General features: G+C 29.1%; 3 protein-coding genes across 8 annotated transcripts; 1 reads left to right on the forward strand and 2 right to left on the reverse strand.

Annotated features, from left to right (window-relative positions):
* Positions 1-44: 44 nt before the first annotated feature.
* On the reverse strand, positions 45-2,746 carry mip40 (Myb-interacting protein 40). 3 transcript variants are annotated; one of them, XM_015322127.2, is made up of 7 exons: positions 2,095-2,745; positions 1,947-2,022; positions 1,653-1,791; positions 1,367-1,585; positions 1,108-1,294; positions 816-964; positions 45-746 (listed from the first exon to the last, which is right to left on the reverse strand). In XM_015322127.2, the coding sequence occupies exons 2-7, from the start codon at positions 2,020-2,022 to the stop codon at positions 725-727; spliced, it is 792 nt and encodes a 263-aa protein (XP_015177613.1). In that variant the 5' UTR covers positions 2,095-2,745; the 3' UTR covers positions 45-724. The 3 variants fall into 3 exon arrangements, with proteins under 3 accessions (XP_015177613.1, XP_015177614.1, XP_015177612.1); XM_015322128.2 differs by having other exon boundaries at positions 45-964; positions 1,367-1,570; positions 2,095-2,746; XM_015322126.2 differs by having other exon boundaries at positions 45-964.
* A 172-nt stretch (positions 2,747-2,918) lies between these two features.
* LOC107066999 (HEAT repeat-containing protein 3) lies at positions 2,919-6,646 on the forward strand. Of its 2 annotated transcripts, XM_015322115.2 has the most exons (9): positions 2,919-3,145; positions 3,424-3,561; positions 3,827-3,964; positions 4,326-4,586; positions 4,653-5,361; positions 5,569-5,605; positions 5,680-5,962; positions 6,046-6,219; positions 6,302-6,646. In XM_015322115.2, exons 1-9 carry the CDS (start codon positions 3,014-3,016, stop codon positions 6,413-6,415), a joined length of 1,986 nt encoding a protein of 661 aa, XP_015177601.1. In that variant the 5' UTR covers positions 2,919-3,013; the 3' UTR covers positions 6,416-6,646. The 2 variants fall into 2 exon arrangements, with proteins under 2 accessions (XP_015177601.1, XP_015177599.1); XM_015322113.2 differs by having other exon boundaries at positions 4,653-5,605.
* A 141-nt stretch (positions 6,647-6,787) lies between these two features.
* Positions 6,788-18,673, reverse strand: LOC107067000 (uncharacterized). Of its 3 annotated transcripts, none has more exons than XM_089179179.1 (7): positions 18,656-18,673; positions 11,991-12,356; positions 9,954-10,018; positions 9,582-9,834; positions 9,370-9,498; positions 9,009-9,285; positions 6,788-8,340 (listed from the first exon to the last, which is right to left on the reverse strand). In XM_089179179.1, exons 2-7 carry the CDS (start codon positions 12,194-12,196, stop codon positions 7,273-7,275), a joined length of 1,998 nt encoding a protein of 665 aa, XP_089035305.1. In that variant the 5' UTR covers positions 12,197-12,356; positions 18,656-18,673; the 3' UTR covers positions 6,788-7,272. The 3 variants fall into 3 exon arrangements, with proteins under 3 accessions (XP_089035305.1, XP_015177604.1, XP_015177605.1); XM_015322118.2 differs by lacking the exon at positions 18,656-18,673 and adding an exon at positions 17,458-17,724; XM_015322119.2 differs by lacking the exons at positions 11,991-12,356; positions 18,656-18,673 and having other exon boundaries at positions 9,938-10,018.
* Between the last annotated feature and the right edge of the window lie 1,702 nt (positions 18,674-20,375).

Consider the following 20,375-nt stretch of genomic DNA (forward strand, 5'->3'; position numbering starts at 1 on the left):
AATTTAAATTAGTGTAACAATAATGGCAATCATTTGAATTTGTATATGTATATATATATATATATTTAAAAAAAAAAATCAATATAAAATTATGAAGATCAAATTTGTGACATTTCATTATACTGATAAGGACTTCATTAGACCTTAAGAAAACCGATTTTTGTAAAACTACAGGATCGTAAGGGACTATTAGGACTTATACACTATGCAAGCAGTGTACTTAACACCCAATACTTAACCGTTACAAAAAATCGAAGGAAGAAGTTTTACTTGCATTCTTATGTAGCAGTTCGTTTCAAATAGAAAAATACACTTTTTAAAAAGAAACTATATAGAAAAAATACACATGGATAGATTGAAAATTTTTGAAAACTTTTTAGCCCTTCCCATGTTAAGCTCAGAATTTTTTAGCGCTCCTTGTATTCCTCTAGTGTCTTCTTTTGTTTACTGCTTGCACAGTGTATAATTTTAATGGACTTGTAGTACGGTGTAGTTTTAAAAAAATTAACGTTTTTAAGGTTTGATGGAGCCCTTATAAGACGTAATTACAAACATAATTATCAAAATATGTTGTGATAAAAATATATTTATACAAATAATATAAAGGAGAAATACAATTATTTTAATAATAGGATTCATTTAATGTTGTAGATATATGTTTGCTTCCAAATATTAAGAATATTTATATAATTGATAAATACTAATGCATAGTCTAGTCGTTCTATTATTCAAATTCTGATTGTGCCCTGGAAAAAAATTTAATTATTAAAATATTACACGATGCTTTCATTTAAATGAAATAAAACAATATGTACCTTTTAAATATAGTACTGAGTATTTGTTGGCCTTGTGCATAACGTTGTTCATTTTTATGCGCCTGCTGATGCCATTTTTTACGAACAGCATTCCAATGTATTCTGTGTTCTCTTAGTAATACTTCTCGCGAATTGAGAGTTTGTCCATCCTGATAATATTAATGAAACAGTATTTAAGAAACGTAAATATTATTGATATATATGCATACATTTTAAAATATGTAACATTATTTCTATATGATTAAATTTTCCTAACATCATTATCATTATAACTATTGCTTTATTTACTTACATATTCTACTTTGAGCTCTCCCTTTTCAAAAATAATTGGAGATGGTATACGATTTCTTGGCATTGCTTCTTCGCAAGGAAGAGGAGGAGGTAAATAATGAACATCTCGTATTTCTCCACTTGCATCCAATATATTGCTATTTTGATTACTTATTTCACTAACTATCTCAGGACTAGGACTACGTACTCTAAACAAGATAAAATATTATTAAAAAATCTATATTTGTTATAATAAATTTATATTTTTATTATATACTCACTTTGGAATAAGATTTGGATTTCTTGGTTGATTAGCCATCCAAGCTCTACAAATAGGATAGAGTGGCGTATCTTCTTGAAACTGAGCTAGATCTACGCTGCGATCAAATAGTTTCATCACATACGTATGATGAAATGCTGTATCCATTTGTATTTGTCTACGCCGCCTTATTTTTCTTGGTTGTTGAAAATGAATAGACCTCGTCCTGTACATGTTGTCTCTATTACAAAATGAATTTATATTGTATTTAAGATTGTGTATCTTTTAAAGTAAATAGTTAATTTTACATTTTTCTCATATGATGCCTAAACTCATGAGAAGAATTTTCTTCGCTTGAATCTGCTGATGAGTCTGAATCACTGCGATGCAATAGTTCTCGTAAAGCTCCTTTTAATCTATCTCTTGCAACAAGAACATCACTGTCTCCTATTATTTGAGATAGAATTAATTTATTTCATATACAAAAATATAAGAGATCACAGTTCTACAGGTATTTTGAAGACATCTTAGATATCTGCTAAAACGTATCACAGATTTGACATATAAATAATACTTATAATTGAAAAATATTTTATTATTACCTATTTCATCTTTTATTTCTATTTTAACACGACTTGGGGTAACTGGTAGAGGTTGACTATTTCGTTTCTTTCCCATCTACATACAAAAAAAACCATTTGCATGACAACATTCGATTCAATTTTTATATTTTTCAATTATATTTCTTACCTTTTTAAATATGAAAAAAACAACTATGTTATATGTATGTGCACATATATATGTATAAAGATCTAATCATTTAACTAACACAAATTTTTTGTAATTAGAGAGAGAAAGAGGTTAAAACTGATGATTATCTTCTTGTATAACACAACGGAAGAAAAATATTTTTAAGAAAATTGGAAGAAAATAATTTTACAATGTTTATGAGACTATATTTCAGTTCATTCAAACAATTTCAAATTACTGATATATAGCAATACAAGTTGTAATAAAAATGATCTTTATTATTTACATTATTTAACAGATGGAGAGTTTTGAATATAAAATTTAAGCAGATATTGATAAAAATAAATTGAACAAAAATTTTCACTTGTCACTGAATTTTTTCAATAATTATTTTTATTATTAATCCATCTATTAAAAAACAGTTGTAGCGAAAGTGCTCAGTTATCTGACCATAGACTATGAATTTTCCTCCACATAAACTGCTAATTATGATTTTTGGTAATTAACGAAAACACGTAGTTGGTAGCAAAGAGGTTTTATTTATTTGTACAAAATCACTGTATAATTATCTACTTGGAAAAGCAGATCTTTACTCTTTGAGATAACGATAAAGGAGGTTGAGTAAATCCTTTCCGCCTATCACACCTCCACAAAGCGACATGTGCTTGCGCGCCGTTTCTGTTGGTTGATTGTGGTGTGACTGTGTGGCCAATGAGATACCAGCGATCACCTCTGGTTGGTGTTGCATCAAAAGATTTACGTATAGTTGGACCATTTAGCTTTTTAGGTTTTATATTGTAAACTAAACTTAAGGAAGCATTCATAGCTTAACACATGTAACACGTGCTCTTTCGTAGAATGCATCTAACCACTATCCTTTATTAAGTGCAATATTTTATTTGTTTTTTATTTTTACAAGATGGGTAAAAATAAACGTAAGAGGAATAAATCATATACAGAAAATACTGCAAAACTTGTATCGAAAAATTATTTCGATAAATCAGTAAATTGTACAAAAAACAACGAAGAGGAAGGAATGGTGTACGATGAAGTATGTTTATTCATGAAAAATTTATTACTTATATATAAATCATTTAATTTTAATTATTTTTGTTAAAATAAGTTTGTAGTATTTATATTAAAATAATTTTACTTATCATTATATTACAAACTTCTAATCAATTTATTTGTAAATCTTTAACTCTTTGATCACTATGAACACATGTATGTGTTTTCATACAACCATTCAATATAGGCTCTTTCGTTGAAAGCATCTAACTACTATCCTTTATTAAGTGCAATATTTTATTTGTTTTTTATTTTTACAAGATGGGTAAAAATAAGCGCAAGAGGATTAAATCGTATACAGAAAATCCTACAGGACTTGTATCAGATAATCATTTCGATGAATCAGAAGATTGTATAAAAGACAGCAAAAAGGAAGATTTGCTAATGGTGTACAATGAAGTATGTTTATTCATGAGCAATTTATTACTTGTATATAAATCATTTATTTTAAATTATTTTCATTAAAATAAGTTTGTAGTATTTATATTAAAATAATTTTACTTATTAGTATATTACAAACTTCTAATCAATTTATTTGTAAATCTTTAACTCTTTGATCACTATGAATGCATGTATGTGTTGTCATACAACCATTTAATTTAGTAGAAAGCATCTAACCACTATCCAGTTTTAAATGCAATATTTTATTTGTTTTTTTTACAAGATGGTTAAAAATAAACTCAAGAGGAATAAACCGCATACAGAAAATCCTACAGGACTTGTATCAAATAATCATTTCGATGAATCAGAAGATTGTATAAACGAAAACAAGGAGGAAAAGTTGCGACTGGTGTACGATGAAGTATGTTTATTAATGAACAATTTATTGTTTATTAGTATATTAAAAACTTCTAATCAATTTATTTGTAAATCTTTAACTCTTTGAGCGCTATGAACGCATTATGCGTTTTCACAAAACCATTCAATTTAGATTATGAACGCATATGTGAGATCTCACACAACTATTCCATTTTATTTTGCAATGAAAATTCATTCTACCGAAGTTGCGTTCTTTCGTAAAAAATACGCAGCCAACGGTATGTTTCTTTGTAAAGAGTAAGCAATCCATGGCGCATACTTAATGTCGGACAATGCTACGCTCAAAGGGTTAAGAAGACAATATACAGTCTATTTATTATTTGATATATAATTTTATATCATAGATACAATCTTTGGCCATAGAGGAGAAATTATCTGGCTTACGAACTTTAGAATCTATGTCTTTTGATGAAGGTATGGCTGAACGAATAGCATCAGATGGTATTGCTAAAATGATTGGTCCTTTACTTGTTGATCATAACATAATAGTAAGAGCTGCTGTTGTAAGTGCTTTGAGACACATAGCTGAGAATGGTAAAGAAGGTACTATTACAAAATTTATTAACGATGACATCATGACCCCTTTATCTACTTTATTTGTAAAAGTTAGTATATTTATGATCACTTTAATATTTTGATAATTGATTTTTATATTAATGATATACAATTAGGATTACAGAAAATGGCAACCAAAGTTGGATCCTATAGTTGCAGAAAATATATGCGACGAAAAAGAAACATTTATTGATGCCGTTACATTGCTTTTAATCTTATGCGAAAACAATGAAATGGCTGTTAAGCATTCAAATAAACTGTGTCTTTTATCAATATTATTACAATATTTGAATGTTACCGCATGTGGAATAGAGATAAGCACTGTAATTGCACAGTGTATACTTACTCTATCAGAAGACAATTCTATTGCGATTGAAATACTTAAAGAGTATAAACAAGACTTATTAAATATATTAAATTTACAAGTTAGCGATAATTTGCCATTCTATGATCTAATATTACTGAAAACGTTAATAATTGGCATACTGCTGAATATGCATTGTTTTACTAAAAACAACGAAATTGATATATTTAATGAAGTTATGAAAATTTTATTAGAAACACTAGCTATAGATAATAATAGTTTATCGCATGACTTATGTACAATATTATCGACGGAAAACGGAATTTTATCCAAAGAAACTCTAAAAAAAATACAAGAATTCAAAAAGTTACTTGTAGCTCAGCAACAAACATTAGAAATTTTGACTAATTTATGTACAGACGAAGAAGAAAATGAACTGCTTTCTGACTTAGATGATTCGGATGAAATGAATGAAGAAGAACCTATGGATAAGGATGAGCCAAACGAAACTGATTTGTCTGGTATTATTTCATCATTACCGGTAGAAATAATAGAAATTATTACCAATTTTAATATTATAAAAAAAGTTTGGATCAAAACTGTAAATATAGATAATGAAATTCGTGAATGTTTTTCAAAAAGCATCGAAGGAAAAGCACTTTTAAAACAGATTTGTGTATTGAGATGTAGAGCATATTCATGCGCACATAATTTATTGTTTATTACAGATATTAATTCGGCAAATGATATGAAGGACTTATACGAGTAAGTAAATTATATTTTAATATTATATGATTGATTTTAAAGACTATTTTTTAATGTATATTTATTGTATACAGTATATGGTGTCAAACTGGAAAATTTGTTTTCGAAGATAAAAGTGAATATGATTTTGAATTATTAGATTCAGCAACTGCTGTTCTAAGAGCTTGTCTTCAAAAACTGGCTAAAGCACAAGAAAATTATTTTTCTAACTTAACAGTAAAAGATATTAACCCAATGTTGTATTGCGATAGGCTATTTTTAAATAAAAATGTTGGTGCTAATGTAATAAGAATTTTTAAGCACTTAGCTTTGCTTATAGCTCAAACTGACACTCAACATAAATATGAGTTAATGAAGGTAGGAATTTATAATTATTATTAAATTAATAAATCATTCGTGAAAAATAAGAATTTTGTTTTTTTGCTTTTTTGTTTTTTTAGTACATGAGTGTATTTATATTATTAACATGTCGAGATGAATCTTGCGCGTGGATCAAAGCAGAATGTTTGGATGCGGTAATGGATATATTCTCTGATGATGAAACGGATCAATTAGCAGTAGAACTTTCATTAACTAGTACATTGCCGTCACTGGTACAAGATTTTAAAGAAAGGGTAGGAATCATTTACATCATTATTTAAATACAAATAATAACTTACGCATAACATTTAATATCAATTATTGCAAATTTAATAGGTTCGTCAACAGAAACATCTTTTAAAAGATAAAAGTGGCATAATATCTACGGTAAATGAAAATATTAAGAGATTTATAAAATACAAAATAAAACGTTGGAAACTTCTTCAATGAACAGAAGAAAATAAAATACTATATACGTATATGTATATAAAACCGAAAAAGGAGAATGTCAAAATTCACATGGTTGCTTTGTTAACAAATACCAAATATGTCGGTGAAAGACCGAATATTTGAGTTTATTCTTATACATTAATATTTCGGATATATACCAAGCGATCATGCGAATCTTGACATTTTCTAATTTCCACTTTTATGGTAATATATATATAATAAAAAAACAAACATTTTGTTTTTTGATATTCCTTGAATAAAAACATTACATTTTTTAATTCGTATATATTATATTTATATAATTAACATTATAAGTAAATTTTGTTTTCTTTACAATTAGTATAGGTCAATGATATTCGATAAAAACAAATTAATGAAGATGATAGAAAAAAAAATTTTAAATATATGAGATGTGATGAAAGAGCAAATATCGAATAGTATCATGTTATTTATTTAAATTTTATATTTTGTAAATAAATAATGGAAATATCAACAAAAAGTATAGGTAAAATGTCGTGGTGCAACCAATAGTACTATAATTACATAATAATCGTATGATCACAATATTATAGATCAAAAGAAATTGAAACGCTGGCTTCTAAATAGATAATACATAAATATATAATTATAAGTATTCTAATTATATATGTGAGATTAATATAGATATTTATCACAATATACATTTTAAAGCACGAATTAAAGGCACATATATATTATATTTATACGATTACTTTTATCGCTCTCGCATTGCAAATTTATCCATTTGTTCTTTCATTCATCGAGAGTAAAAGGTACACAGAAGTTACATATTAATTACCAATGAATTGTTTATACAATTTTATACTACTAAATCATGCTTAAACAGATTTCCCTCTTTTATCGAAAGATTCGGAATTTCTGCTTCTTTCTCTTGGAATTACGGAACGTTCGAAATCATTGTGACTCAATGAAACGTGCCTTCTAGGTTTGGGTATAGGATTAACATCATCCAATATTTCTGGTCTTTGTCTGATCGGTTCGGAAATGTGTAATTCGATAACTTTGACTGGATCTTTAGGTGCTTCAACGGGTACAGGAGAATCTGTTAATTTGATAACATGAATATCTTTTTGTTCACGTGGTAATTCTTTAAATTCTATTTTAACACCATCTTTATATTCTTTGGTATCAACCATGTTTTGAAAAAAGTGCCTACGATTTGCTAAAATGGATAATCTAGTATTAGAAGTATGATCCGCTGTTATATCGTCCGTCGAATCTTTCGATGAATTTTTCGATTCTAGAGCTTGAATTTGTTTTTCTATTTTTTTTATTTCCTCTTGAACAGAAAAACTTTCCTCTCGAGATAATCTATCGGCTGAGTTTTTTCTTCGTATACATACTTCTAATTCAGTTTTCGAATTAATTTCATTTATATCTTTTATTATTTCTACCTTATCCTCTTCCTTTCTACAATATTCGATAACAACGTTATTATCCTTATTTGTTTGATTTTCTTCATGACTAGTCTCCTTATTGCAAGGCTCTTTGATTTCTTCTTTTTCTTCTTTTTCTTCTTTTTCTTCTTTTTCTTCTTTTTCTTCTCTTTCTTCTCTTTCTTCTCTTTCTTCTTTTTCTTCTCTTTCTTCAACAAGTGACCTCTGGTTTTCTTCTGATTTTACATTTTTGTCATCGCTTTTTATGTTTTCCAATATGATAGGTTCTTTAACAATTTCTTCAGACTTTTCAGTAACATTTTGTGTAATGGTTTCGTTTTTGGAAGTTAACTGAACACTACTTTCTTTATTCTCCTTTGAAGTTTCTATCAATTCCTGATTTCTTTTTGTCATTTCATCAATATTCTCCGTGACTCTACTGATGTCGATCGATTCGGTAATTTCCGATTCTACATTCGAAGTATCCGGTGTTTGTTTGATTTCGTTTTCCTATAAAAATCATTTCGATTAATTAATTATACGTCAATGTTTACAATAAATTGTAATTGGAATAAAATCCCTTAAATTGCCTAAACCGGCCAATTTTCGCATGCTCGAGTTAACTTGAGCGGCGTTGTATTCTATGCTGCTATAAAAATTTTGATTAATTTTGTATTTTTTTAACTTTTTTGCCAAAACAATTTTTTAAATTGTATTTTTTTACATACAAAAAATTGATTCTTTTTGGCCGGTTTTTTTCAAAAAAATTGTGCGTTAAGGGGTTAAAGCCCATTGTGATTGGCAATGTGTTACGTTTACGCAATGCATGTTGCATATCGTAAGGGGCTTTAAATTCGTTTATTGATAAACAACATTCGCAAGTGACATTATCGGCAGTGTGTAAAGTGTTATCTATATACAAGAGTAATAGAAAATATTTGAATAAAAAAATTGTAACAAAATATTTCTCGATCCTCGAATTAAAAAGATTTGACTATAACTATACCAATGCGTTGATTCAATAGCTAAAATTAAATTATAAACAAAGTTAAATGTAACGCGACGACAATGACGCGACGAAAGTTTATTTTTAGTCAGTAAAATTTCCAAACGATATTTTCATTTTGTTCACAACACATTCGATAAAACTTTGATGTTTTTCCATTTAGCGAACTCACCTCTGGAGTTTTCAATTGTTCTGCACGTCGTGGTGGCTGTGGTGCCCTACGTTTTTTCCGTCCATAGCCACTAGCTGTGCTACCAATGGATACACAACTGTTTATAGATATGTTCGATCTTCTTACAGAATCCTGTCCAAATCTTTTAAAAACATAGTCTTCAGGAACATTTTCGTTTTCATCTCTCAACGTAACGTCACCCGATCTGCTAGTTTCTTCTTCCAAATCCAAGTTACTCATGTTTAACCTCTGCGATGATCTGGTAGCAGACCTTCGTCTGAACAAAGAAAAATATGTAAAGAAAGATTTCATAGAATGAGTTATATATTTAATCGTACTCGATTGTGTATCAATTTCTTACATCGGTGGTACTGGGGTTTTTTCGAATGATGTTTCACGCAACGTGACCGCCCCATTTTCTTTCGATTCTTTATCTTCGAAATTTAATGGTGGTATCTTATCAGTCGGTCTTGGACTTACTTGTCCAAATCTACTTCAAATAATTTTCATATTAAATATAAAATAATTATAAATATAATACTGACAAAGAGAGAAAATAATTAATTGACAAACCTTCTAGCTGGTGCTTTAGGAGTAAGATCACCCATAATGGACGTTGTTGTATCCTGAGGACTACCATCATAGATTCTTGCAGGATCTCCGTTGACTGTAAGACTAGAGCTATATCTGGAACCACTATTGTCCATTGTGTATTTTCTTCTTCTAACAAGAGTTCCTAAAGCTTCATCAAATTCTTGTTGATCTTTTGAAATTCGTGACGGTGCTATCGGCCTATCGAATGGTTCTCTTTTATAAGCAGACGAAACTAAAAGTTTGTAATTTTTATCATCAACATAACGATACAATCTTACATCTTGATTATTTATAATATTATTATTGTGTAAATTATAAAACTATATAAAATATACCTGTACGCAAATGTACCTGTTATGATCGTCGATCTTTTCTCAGCTTGATCCGGTTCCTTCCGTTTACCAAATAATCCGTTCCTGTGATTTAAAAAAATAAATTGTAATACGTTATTTGAAACATTCTGATATCTTAAAATAACAATCTATAGAAATATTGATCGAAAAGTTAGAAAGAAACAAGTAATGAACATATTACTTAGTTAGAAAGAACAAAGTAATGAATAATATTGAAACTCAAATATATGATTCGTTAAGACTCGTAATCTAAAAATAAATTCATGATATAAGTTCGAACTTTGGCTCAGAATTCGTCATTTTTTTCCTGCGTACGAGATTTTATATATATATAATCGTTTTTTTTTTCGTATATTTACCCGATGATAATTACGTCTGATAAACGCGAGAAAAGAAAGAAGTCTTATCTAAGACGAAGGCGAATTCTACTTTAAAAATATTGGCAATTATAATCGATAAAAAATTTAAATGGGAAAAAAAGAAATCTCAAGTAGATTTTAAATCAAATATTTTCATAAAAATGTAAATATAAATATTAATAATTTATATTAATATTAGAAATAATTTAAATATTAAACAAAATCTTGTAATAAAATATTCAAATAATACATTTGAATAAAATATTGATAAAACTTGTCTACAATGTTTACTGTAAGGAAAACTAAAAGATTAAGCGAGTAATCGCTTCGTCATATATATTACGAACGAAGAATGACGTCATGAATAATAACATAATCTAACTTTACTCACTGATACGAATACTGTCGAGTATTTCAATGTGTCGAAAAGAGATAAACAAATCGAAAAGAATGATCTAAGAAAGGTAAACAAATCGATTGTATTTTATCAAGAAATTTGTTCATTTATCTGTCAGTTGTTTCAAAGAAATAATGCATTGAAAACGTAGCAAATTCATGGGCACTAAAATTACAATGATTGCGATCATCCTCATTCCGTATAATAAAGCTTCCTATCTATACCGTTCTAATCGTACGTCATAATAATCGGCAATGAATTTTCAATTTTCAAATTATTCCTGCTCGCTTTTCAAAAAATTCGAATAAAATGTTAAGATATATTTTATAAGAATTATGTGGATAACGTATTTTCGTTTTTACTAGAAGGTCGCTATGTAAACGATAGGAAGAGTTAAGTAAGCAAGTTATTTAAAAAACTTGACAACACTGACGCATAATAACCAATCTTACTGCATTTCTAAACTTGTAATACGAGTACGGAATAAAATATCTGCCAACAGGAGGAGTTTTAAAAGGAGTTTTCTAAATATTTTCTTTTGCTATTATTCATTATGCAATATCTTAATAGTAAACGTCAGTTTTTTTTTTAGGAATAATTTTACTAAAGATAACATTTACTGTGGTTAATTTGAATCAAACATTTGATATAAATCTTATTTAGAACAAAAAACGTTTAGTTTTTTTTTTTATACAGATCTTAATAGGTTAAATAGTCGGATTAATTTTTTTTGCCAAGTTAGAATCGACAATGAGAGATGAGGCATAGTTCAATGTGACGTTTACAGTTCGCTATGCAACATTCGGTTATTTGTATCCTTTGGGTTACGGCCAAATGCAAATATTGCTATTTAATTCACGTGTATGTAGCACACCATTACTTAGGTTCAAGTTCAACAAACTGATACCAATATTTCAAATTTTTTCTTTGAATTTATTCAGTAATATAATTCAATTTAAATACACACGTATATTGAGTTAAATATCTGCTATCGGAATTATAACAATTTCATTGGATTAATTTAACAACAATCAAGGTTCTTATTAATATGCTTGTAAAGAAAAACACGTCTACGTGGAATACAAATTTATTCCTTAGTAATAAAAATCGTTAAACGTATTTTACGTGACCCGGTACTGATAAGGTTCAGTTTCACGCTTGGCTTAACAGAGTTATGCTATGAAAATCATTAATTAAGATTTTTAAACAAAGTATCGTGCTATTATAAGATAAGAAAAGATCTACATATATATATTTATTTATTTTCTATTTTACCTACCATGTCGATTTGATGGAAAAACTGTTCGACCTTTTTTTCCTGCTTCTTCCGAAGGTCCAAAATTTATGTTTTATCTCTTTGGCCGAGCTCTTGCTATTTTCACGCTGCAAACGTGGATGCGAGGTAGGAGGGTTTGTAGTGTCGTCATTGAAAGGATTTAGATGCTCCGGATAATCGTAAATGGAAACGCTTGGACGCCTCGACATGATTTACACTTCTACTATGTTTCTCTGATTTTTATTTTTTTTTTTCTTCACTTCAATTTATTCGCCTTTACCTTTAAAGTGATAAGATTGTTGACTCGAGAACTGTCCAGTTAATTCATTGAGTTCTATTTATCACTTCCACGTTACTATACTTTACGTTCTGAAAAATAAAAGAAATATTTGTTATTTTAAGCATCATTTTTGATTCGATAAATCATTTTTAATTGAAGAGAGATCTTAACTCTTTTCTCTGAATATTATACTTTTATAAGATCTAATTATTATTATATGTTGACATAGAGAAATCAATTTAATTAAAAATTCTTCTGCGGGATCCATCTTGCATTACGAATAAAGTCCACGTTTATTTTTAACGCATTACGCGAACTTAACGGTATGGAACCCGATGTCCGTTCGAACTAGTAGGAATATTATTTTTTTCCTTTCTTTTCTTTTTTTAAACTACGAGGTAGCTAACTTTGTGTCGTTAAAACAATGCCTCACCGATGAAAATAAAAAAAGGAAAGAAATTTTTTAACGATATTATTATATGTCTAACTAAGCGCCAGTAACGTCTCTGTTATCTTTTACCCTGGATTTTTATTGATAAAAAATGGAAAAGAATACTTTGCGAGTTCTATATTGATAATATGAAGAAAAGAGAGAAGGAAATAAAGAAAAAACTGGGATAAGAAAATATCATACTCATAGATAAAATTCATAGGATATTTGTAATATATTTGTCTTCGTATATATTTATAATAAATTATTTTTTCTCCCTATTATCTCTATATAATAATAAATTATTAGATTAACTATTAGATCGACTAATATTGACAGGATAATATTTAACTTGTTAGATAATATTGACTTTCATTTTGTTGACATTGGATCTTCTGAAAGAAACGAAATAAGGTTAACATTTACAGCGAATTAATATCGATCAAACAAAGATTGAATTTTCTACGTAATTCTCATACATTGCGTATATATGTATATAGGTTCATATATATATATAGAGAGAGAGAGAGAGAGAGAAAGAAACAGAGTTGTTAAAGTACAATTGGTGGTTCAAATCGAACGACCTGTGTTTGACCAATTGAGAACGACTGAATACCGATATTTATGCACCAGTATGAGGTTTATAGGGAGTTAATATGCTAAACATCCCATTGAAATCTTCGTAATAGTAGCATAACGTTAACTTGATCAACAAATCAACGATTCTAGGATTAAAAAATTTAACGAAATCAGAACAAAGAAGAAAGTGTTTATATGAATATTTAACATTCGATATAACAATAATTGTTTTCTTTGATTGCAAGTATATATATGAGTATATATACTCATAAAAAATATATATGAATTCTTATATACATAAAAAAAATTCTTAAACTATCGATCGTAAAAAGAGGACACACGTAATACACATAGGTATGTATCATGTGAATCGATGGTCGTGAAGACGAACTAACAAACGCAATTAGTTCAATTAGTTCAACGCGTTCGCAGTTCGTTTATGATCTCGTGTTCTCTGTTCGGATAGACAACTGTTTAAAAACACTTAACAACGTTCAATGTTCTTTCAATTATTCCCTATTTTTCTTCTTCATTTTTTGTTCATTTATTTTTGTTGAATTGCATGTTTCTTCATCTCATAATTTGAGTAACAGCAAGCATTTTTTCTCTAGAACGACTAACTGAAAGACCATGTTATCTATGATTTCAAGATAAGCCTTTATCCCTCACGAAAATTCTACCGTGTTATCTATCGAGTGCGTTATAAGTTCGATGCTTGCAACGTCCTTTTCGTGAATTTCTCTCTTCTTCTTCTTTTTTTTAATTTTTTGTTGTTGAAGTTTTATATTCCATATAGATCTTCGTTAGCATCTGGTTCGCATATTCGTTATTAATTCTTTATGTTATTTCTTCGATTGAGAAGTAATGAGCGACATATGGCACTAGATAAAGTACTGAACTTCGATCAGACTCCGCGGATCATTAGCATTCTAATTGCACGAAGATATAATCGACTGGGATAAAATTATTTGCTAATTAAACGATCATCGAAATCGTCACGATGAGTTACCAACCTAACTGGAATATTTATACACGCTTATAATGCACATTTAATGTATGAATACATCATACTTATTACATATTCGCACAATGAACAAAGAACATGTATCACCTTTCTAATGTGCGAAATGACGAATATATGCAACACTGTTAAACCCAACAGAAAAGAACCGAAGGTGTGTGTAAGTGTAACTAAGAAAAATGATTAGAATAGAGTTGGTAAAAAAAAAATCTACGGTATCAGCGCTATTGTTGGTGTATTTTGTTTTTTCTTTTTTATTTTTTCTTCGTTAAGTTAGGTAAGTTACGACGTTAGAATAAAAAGATTTCTTTCTGATGTCGCGATAACTTGGGAATTTAATATTTGTTTAGAGAATAGATCGATAAGTTCGAAGCTTCTTCGAAAGCACGAAGAAGTTCGTGCAGCAGTCTTATCGAAAAAACCGATCGATTCTTCGCGCCATTACATTTATGGATTAAGTGGTATGCGAAACTCGCGCCTATATAAACGTGAAATGCCTTTCGTCAACAATGAGATTAGATTAAATCCTCTTTGCGCAATCAACTTTTGTCTGTAGGATCTTCACAGTATCGAGTTTGTTAGAAAATGGCTGAATTGGTTTAGTCGAACTGTATATCGAATTTAACACATGTCCATGTTAAACATTTTGTATATGTAGATGAGTATATTATGTCGAGTGAAAGTAAGAAAAAAAGATAATATAAAAATGAAGATTAATGTGATAACTATGATTAAGAAAAGACAAACGAAAAAGATATATCTAGAAGATCTACTGGTGTATTAAGCCCTGAGAAACTTTATGGCACACTTCCAACGATACCACGTTGAACTAAATTTTTTTCAGAATATTTCGGGATCTCGAACGATTTACGAAATTGTACAATGATCCCGGACTCTCCTCGATTTTTATAAATTAAATTTGATATCTCTTACAACCATGGAACTTTACATTTACTGGCATAAAACATTGCCACGTTTCTTTTCATCTTTGCAATATTAAAAAATATCATTCCCAATGATTTATGACTATTGAAAATGATGTACATCTAATTTTATGATAGTGTAAACAACAAAAAAGGATAGAAAAAGTACTTGGTAATACTCTGTGTTTGGTTACATCGATCAACCCAATAACGTCTTGCAATTCTCCCGTATCTTTACGAAATCACGATCTCACAATTTGTAGACACGCCACACGAAAACGAAAAGTCTTTTAAACGGTGAAAATATTTCGCGAAAGCTTTCGTGACACGATCCTAACATAAGTAAGTCACGTAGGTATTATACACATATCAGGGGTTCTCAAAAATTCAAGATTTAAAATTTCATAAAAATATAAAGAAAAATTTATTCTCGTATCTGCGTTGTTCTTTTCTTTTTTTAATCATCGAAAACTCGTGTCGATAAAAGGCTAAAAACTCTAGTCCAAAAGCTCATTGTCGTATCTAATTTTATCTAGCGACCTTTTGATTCATCGTTTTATTTCTATTTTGAATACCTAAGATCGTAGTTCATCTCTCGATGAAATGTACTTCAAATTTAAATTTAAAGCTTTTTTGTTTGACTGTGTTTTCTACGCTAAATTATTCGATTTTTATTAGAGGATTCCAAACAATTCGCAATAAGTTATCTCAGTGAACTACAATCGCGGTAAAGAATATAAATGTATATACTTTTATATGTATCACGCGAGTGAGAGACTCTGTTCTGTATAAAAATAGAATCCTAATATACACCCTTAGCTGGAGGTCGAGCGATCGAAAACGAATTCGGAAATAATTTTACCGCAAATGAATTCCATCTCAACCAGTCGTGTTCTTAATGACTTTTTACAATATTCATAAGTCGAATGACCTAAAAAGTTTTTATAGTTCCTGACGATTGGCGAACAAGCAACTAGATATATAGCACACGATTCTCTTTCCTTATATAAATTTTTACTTGATGGGAGATAACAACTCTTATACGTTAAAAACAAATCATTTCTCATGACAGACTTAATGTTTTATAGAAAATCTTATCAAACGTTTGCGTATTATTTTCTTATTTTTACGAAGCTTCGCTTTGATTTATCGTTAATATGTATAAATGATAATATTTGTAAAAAAGTAGAATTTTTTAGGATCTTTCGATCGTCGTAGCGAGCTTAATACATACATTAAAATAAACTATGGAAAATAAATTGTATTCTAAAGAAAATTGAACAAGACTGTTCTGCATCTTACATTAAATGATATCGGAATAACTCTCTTTTCTCTTTCACTTTGAACGACACAGACATCAATGATAGGAAGAAAGAGTAAAAGGCTGGTCCTTGAATGAAACGAAGGACGTTTCTCATTAACAAAAAAAAACATTTCTATGAAATGACGCTATTCTTTATTAAAAAGATCAATTATAAGAGGATCATATTCCCTCGTAAGAATTATATTTTATTTTTTGCTTGTAGACCGTGAACAAACGTAAAGTTAATTTATTCGTTTAATTTATACGCGCGTATAAGGTTTGTTTGCCGAATAAATTAATTTTTTGCCACGTAAATAAGTATATGCACATGTATATAAGAATTATAAAATTAAATTAGACGATTTTGTACTACTTTTTCAACGTTAATGATTAAATTCATTATTGGATCATCGTAGACAACACGTGCACCAATGAAATAGCGTACCAAGAGGAAGAAAAACTTTCACAGCATCGATTTAACGGATAAAGTTACTACTGCTACGTCTTTACACTAACATAAGTATATATATATATCGTTTAAACAAAATACATAATGCAATTGCTAGTCATTCTTTTTTATTTATTCCACATGTTCAAAGACCTTTTCGTGATAAACTACCGAGTACATAATTTAATCTACGAATAAATTAGTCATCTTGAGAAGTACTATATATTTAACTATTGAACCAAATTCCATTCAAAGTTATCACGTGTAAATATATAATATAGCGTGATAACGCGTTGATCAAAGAACAAGATGACAACTTGGGAACAAACTTCAAATTCTTTGTCTTTTTTTTCTTCCATGCTTCTTCTCAGATTTTTACGCTATGACGTCTATTAAAAATAATTTCGAAATAATCGAATCGAAAAGAAGAATATCGTAGATATATAAATAACTATGTGTTTTTTCAAGAATATAAGGAAAACTTACGTAAGTGAATATATAATTTATATTTAGTATCGACACTTAGATAAGAAACCAAAAAAACAGGTAAAACTCGTGTCGATTTGCAACACCACAGAATAGGAAACACTTTATGAGGAATGACCTTGTAGTTTTAAAAATTGTATCGCGGTAGAAATTTCGCGTAATGTATAAAAGATTTATAGTTCGTATGTAACGTAAAAAATGGAAAAAGAAATAAAAATGCAAGAGACACGATCGCGATGAGGTATACCGCGCGACTATCTATCACTTGACTATCGTACAACTCACGTCGAGAGTGTTTGGACTCGTGAACCTTCGGTTCTTGTTCGGTCGTCATCGAATCGCTGTAAAAGCTCAACACTATAATGTCACTTTTTATTGGAGGAGCTCAAGATAGGACGACAAGTTTGAAATTTCAAACTGTTTTACAGCAAATTATTACTGCGTTATATTAAATAAATCATTTAAGTATATTGTTCAATATGTAGTGTCGATAATATCAAACGAATACGAAGAAAAGTGTTTATTCAATTTGTTAGAGATTATCATGGAAGTTCTTATGTACAGATAACGTGTTTGATATAAATGGAAATATACTTGTTATATTTTTTTTCGTTCTTGTTGTTTTTTTATTGTTTTTTTGTTAACAATTAGTGAACAAAAAACTTGTTGATAAAATATTGCTATATTATTAAAAATAATTGTATAATTATTAAAAAAAAAATGTTCGTTGTGCTGACTAATAATAACAAAATGCACGTGTATGAGATGTAGATTTGTCAGACTTGTGTAGGCGTTATGGTTGCTGTCATAGAAAGTTGTGTGAAAAATATCATGACACGTGGGCATTGCATTGCGTTATACATACTTCGATTTACGATAGAAAAATTACAAGTTTGCAAGTATACCAAGTATACCTACTAAGTTAGTAGTTAGGGTGAAAACAGTAAATTACTAATACTTAGCAGGATACCTGAAGAACTTTGATCCTTCACGTATCCATTATTCTTTGTAATAACATTTTATCTTGCAATCTAACTTGATTTCATTATATATGAGAACTTTATCGTAATAACGATAAGATAGGTCTTATCAAACTTCTTTGTTATAAAAAAAGGGAAGAAAAAAAGAGAAAGATATAAAAAAGTGTATTTAATTTCATGAAACATTTATGAGATTTTATTTAATTTTAAATACATACCGTTTAAACAATTCTTTCTTGGTCATTAAGAAAAAATACTTTTTAGTGGAATAAGTGTCAAGCATCTCTTCGCCAACTCGACCCTGAGGCATGACTTTAAAAGGACGACAAGAACTTCTTTTGATCATTAGATTTTATTATAGCATAATTCAAGCATTGTGAGAGAGTATAATGGAGATGGCTTTCAAGAGTACTGTCGGCAATGAGAACACCGATTTGAAATAATTATAAAATGATCTCGATGCGGTATGATATAGAAAGTTCATTGTACCCGAACCTTTCATAACAATTTCTAGATCCGTCTAATCGATCGAGCTAGAACCGTAACCTCCCACGACTTACTAATTGACCATAACATTTCATCTAATTATATTATTTTTCTAATGTTATCGTAACCGATGAATACCAATCATTTCAAATGAATAATTCATAGAAATCACGGTCATTACACCCTACCAACATTCCCTGCTAATATATTATATCAATGATTTGTCAAGTATTTTTATTAAAAGATTTTTCTTATTTTTTGGATTCGCTAATAGACAATAAACAAAAAGTTTATTGCAATCATTTTTGAAATACTATCCGAGCACTTTAGAAGATTTTCTTGAGACGTTTCATAGTGTATTTATATCACATCTACTATTGTTTGCAATCGAATTATATGTATCGTATTACATTAATGGAAGGATCCGTGATGTGACCCATTTGCATGGGCTTGGCTCAACTACTCAAGACTGACCGCGTTAAACTACCTTATCAAGTGCAACATCCATTAGTATCTGTGAAACGAATCTTAAACGACTACACGCTTAATATGTCTTATAAAATAACACATATTTTGGCTCCGTTATATTGTATGATTTCTCCCGTACAAACTTCTTTATAAAAATAAAAGACTGTGACGAGTTCGCAACTCTTTTTTATTTGATAGAAAAAAAATAAAATATGAAAAGCGCGCAAAATCTAAAAAGGTCGAACGAAAAGCGCCGTCGGTGTCATCGGTGTAATAATTGTTATGTAACATGGCGTAGAAATCGAGACCAGACACTATGAAGCACGAATACGTGACTCTGTCGACGGCCACGATAAGTGACACGATATGCAAATTTAAGTGGAGGAAGATCCGTTCGTTTAAATGCGTCGAAGGTCTCACTTACGAGCCCACGCAAATTTTTTAAACTTTGTCTTAAGGATCAGTTCCGCGAGTGTTGTCATTAAAATATACTTCAATTAAAGGGATTAAATGATAATATAATATTTAAGAGGAAATTTTCTCGTCAAAAGAAAAAATTATCTATAATTTTTTATTCGTTTAACATATGTTTTTTCATACTTGATACTTTATTTTATTTTTTGGTCTTGTTTAAAATTTGATACATGTACATCTAAGACGTACATAATAAAACGCGTTCATTTAACAAAGTTGATAACAAAAACTTGACATTAACGTGTAAAATTAATAAAGTTACTTACCCATATTTTGTCTTTTTTCTATGATTCCTCCGCATACGAAACAATCTATCAAGATTAATTTTTTCTTAAACATCGAACTTTTAATATATTGGCAATTAATATTTCACCTTCTAAATATTAAAGCGATTTTTCATATTTTAAATTAATATAACCGCGCTTATTTTTTAAATATCGAAATATATCGATTTAAAGAAAGATCGTCATCTAACGGTATATTTTAGAACTTTTTATTTTTCGTTCTACT

This window comes from Polistes dominula, unplaced genomic scaffold, assembly GCF_049000335.1.
Source record: "Polistes dominula isolate Pdom_NZ unplaced genomic scaffold, Pdom_raw_medaka contig_37, whole genome shotgun sequence".
In the NCBI taxonomy this organism is placed as follows: Eukaryota; Metazoa; Arthropoda; class Insecta; order Hymenoptera; family Vespidae; genus Polistes; species Polistes dominula.

Bases quoted from the DNA above. Each gene is read 5' to 3' on its own strand.
- mip40 (XM_015322126.2), bottom strand. From the start codon at position 2,022: ATGGGAAAGAAACGAAATAGTCAACCTCTACCAGTTACCCCAAGTCGT. The intron at 1,792-1,946 runs GTAATAATAAAA...CTCAAATAATAG, and splicing joins AGAAATAAAAGATGAAATAG to GAGACAGTGATGTTCTTGTT. The intron at 1,586-1,652 runs GTAAAATTAACT...ATTTTGTAATAG, and splicing joins AGGCATCATATGAGAAAAAT to AGACAACATGTACAGGACGA.
- LOC107066999 (XM_015322113.2), top strand. From the start codon at position 3,014: ATGGGTAAAAATAAACGTAAGAGGAATAAATCATATACAGAAAATACT. The intron at 3,562-3,826 runs GTATGTTTATTC...TTTTTTTACAAG, and splicing joins TGCTAATGGTGTACAATGAA to ATGGTTAAAAATAAACTCAA. The intron at 3,965-4,325 runs GTATGTTTATTA...TTTATATCATAG, and splicing joins TGCGACTGGTGTACGATGAA to ATACAATCTTTGGCCATAGA.
- LOC107067000 (XM_089179179.1), bottom strand. From the start codon at position 12,196: ATGTCGAGGCGTCCAAGCGTTTCCATTTACGATTATCCGGAGCATCTA. The intron at 9,835-9,953 runs GTACATTTGCGT...ACAAACTTTTAG, and splicing joins AAGATCGACGATCATAACAG to TTTCGTCTGCTTATAAAAGA. The intron at 9,286-9,369 runs GTAAGAAATTGA...TTCTTTGTTCAG, and splicing joins AAAACCCCAGTACCACCGAT to ACGAAGGTCTGCTACCAGAT.